The 659-nt window shown below is 48.0% G+C and overlaps 1 protein-coding gene across 1 annotated transcript in view; it reads right to left on the minus strand.

Annotated features, from left to right (window-relative positions):
- Positions 1–335: 335 nt before the first annotated feature.
- LOC102024969 (keratin-associated protein 4-3-like) overlaps positions 336–659 on the minus strand; it is a 30,019-nt gene continuing 29,695 nt past the window's right edge. The window contains 1 exon segment of the mRNA XM_013519180.1: positions 336–657. Within this exon segment, the coding sequence (XP_013374634.1) occupies positions 528–657 (130 nt within the window). The 3' untranslated portion in view covers positions 336–527.

Raw genomic sequence — 659 nt, forward strand, 5'->3', positions numbered from 1 at the left:
GCCTTTGTTGTCCTGCTCAGAGCTTGGTCCTCAACCAGAGAAATTCCCCTGGAAGAGTCCAGGTGCTTCCTGAAGAACCAACTGTCCAGCTGTACTAGAGGAAGAGTGCTACGGGAACACAGCTGGCCAACCTAAAACCAGTTGCTATCTTCTTCTTATCCCTCAAAGATGAGCTACAGAAAAACTGACCGAGGAGGACAATTTAAGAAGGAAAAATAAAGAGGCACAGCAACTTTATCTTTGTGTGACTGCAAAAATTAGGATTTATTAAATTATGGGGATGCTCCCATGGGAGAAAATACGACACAGCAAATATTTTCATGAGAGTCAAAAGATTTCAGAGAAATTTCTAATTTTATTCATTTGGGATACAGTGACTTGTAGAAGAGGGGACAGTATATTGGGAGCCCAAAAGCAATCCCAGCTGGAATGGAAGCTTTGTAATTGGCCCCTCATGACTCAACTTCCAGAGGGACCACATCGGGACTGACTGGTGCTGACAAACAGGAGCAGGCATGGCAGAGCACTCAGCAACAAGAAGCACTGGAGCAGCTGGGGCGGCAGCAGCTGGATACACAGCAGGAGGGGCGGCAGCAGGTGGTCCTACAACAAGTGGTCTGGCAGCACTGGGGCCTGCAGCAGCTGGAAATGCAGCAGCT

This window comes from Chinchilla lanigera, unplaced genomic scaffold (assembly GCF_000276665.1).
Source record: "Chinchilla lanigera isolate Chin_1 unplaced genomic scaffold, ChiLan1.0 scaffold00050, whole genome shotgun sequence".
In the NCBI taxonomy this organism is placed as follows: Eukaryota; Metazoa; Chordata; class Mammalia; order Rodentia; family Chinchillidae; genus Chinchilla; species Chinchilla lanigera.